Genomic DNA, 1740 nt, shown 5'->3' on the forward strand with positions numbered 1-1740 from the left:
TATAGTAATTTATTTTATTTATTTATAATTTAAAATATTGGTTATTAAATGTTTCACCACATTCAAATTAGAAGGAGATGTATCATTGTAACGTGAATCACGAAAACTGATTCAATTAGCTTCTATCTCTTCACCCTCCTTCTCTCTCCAAATGATTAAAACATGATAAATCAGAAAATAAATTCAGAATCATCCAATTTACAAAGAAAAGAAACATTCTAATATCTAGTATAAACACTATTCATGTAGAGATTTTGGATTCATCCAAAAATATTTGGTTGGTTTTTTACTAGAACCATCTTGGTTGCTAGCATTATTGTTTTCATAATCATTTCACATGGAGAAAGGCATTGTATTGTATCCAGTCCTATATATCATCACCATGTAAATCGGATTTTAATTTGTAATTTTGTATAGCACAAATACATAAAAATCAAAATTTTCTAAACCCCATCTTACTACCTAGAAATATGGAGAAGAAAAGGATAATTAAAGTAAGCAAGAAAGAAAGAAGAAAGACTTCCAAAGAATGCTAATAACCAAGGGATAATTAAAGTAAGAGCAAGAACAAAGAAAAAAGAAAGACTAACAACAAAGAATGCTAATTAGCATTGAATTTGTATTGTTCCCAAAAAAAAAAAATTCATCTTACAATGAAAGAAATTCAAGGAAGGGGAAGTAGAAGAATACACAAATAAAACCCCACTTTCAAGTTTTTACTTTTCTTTTTTTCCTTCTTATTTTCAAAGGAAAAAAAAAAGGAGTTTTGTGATATTGGATATGATTTTTTGGTAATTGGAGAAATAATTACCATAAAAAATTGAAAGCCATGATGGAGAATTCTGGCTATGAACGTGTCAGAAATTATGATGAATGTGATGAGAATGAAGAAAGGATGCATCTCAATCCGATTAATAGAACAAAGAAAGATGCCAAAGAAAATGGTGATGTAGAGATGGCTAATTTGCAAGTCTCAGAATCAAGACGTGGCATTATATTTTCCAATGCAAAAGATAATAATAATAATAAAAATGATCGTCTTGTTTCACTAGATATTTTTCGAGGTCTTACCGTCACAGTAAGTATCATTGTTCCTTTATTTTTTTTTTTATGCAATTTTGTTTTTTTTTTAATTTATGAATGTTCAATAATCGGATTGTGTGTTTTTGACCTTTATGCCTTCTTTTTTGGCCTTATTTGTTTATTAATTTATTTATATGCAACTACACAAATTGACTTGCTATATTGACACTTATATTTTGGAGAGGATGATGTTTCAAATGATTTGCCAATTAGTTACACTTATATTGACACTTATATTTAATAGAGTGATCAATTAACTCGTTCATTTAAATAAGTATCAAAAGTTCAAATTTTAATTTATATATGTAATAATATATTAACTAGCATCATATTTTTAAATAATTTTTAAGATTAAAAAATATCGTAATATATAAAAAAATTAGAAAAAATAATAAATAGGTCTTTGATCTTTTATCTCAAAGATAAATAAGTCATCAACTAATTAAAAATACAAAAACGTTTCTTATTTTTTAAAAAGTGAAACATCTAAAACCATCGCCAACGACAATTAAAACTGTACGTTGCCATGTCCCGTGTTCTCTTGTAGTGTAAATATTTTTAAGAGTAGACCTATATTTATCCTTATATATTTTGGATGGAGGACTTAAAAGTCTCATATTTTAGAAAATGAATAATATTTTTATATTTTTTAATTAG

The 1740-nt window shown here is 26.3% G+C and overlaps 1 protein-coding gene across 1 annotated transcript in view; it reads left to right on the forward strand.

The window, feature by feature from the left end:
- LOC107632411 (heparan-alpha-glucosaminide N-acetyltransferase-like) overlaps window positions 9-1740 on the forward strand; it is a 7310-nt gene continuing 5578 nt past the window's right edge. The window contains exon 1 of the mRNA XM_021120112.1: window positions 9-1078. Within this exon, the coding sequence (XP_020975771.1) occupies window positions 830-1078 (249 nt within the window). The 5' untranslated portion in view covers window positions 9-829. The remainder of the gene's footprint in view (window positions 1079-1740) is intronic.

The sequence above is a fragment of the Arachis ipaensis genome, chromosome B03 (assembly GCF_000816755.2).
Source record: "Arachis ipaensis cultivar K30076 chromosome B03, Araip1.1, whole genome shotgun sequence".
Taxonomy (NCBI): Eukaryota; Viridiplantae; Streptophyta; class Magnoliopsida; order Fabales; family Fabaceae; genus Arachis; species Arachis ipaensis.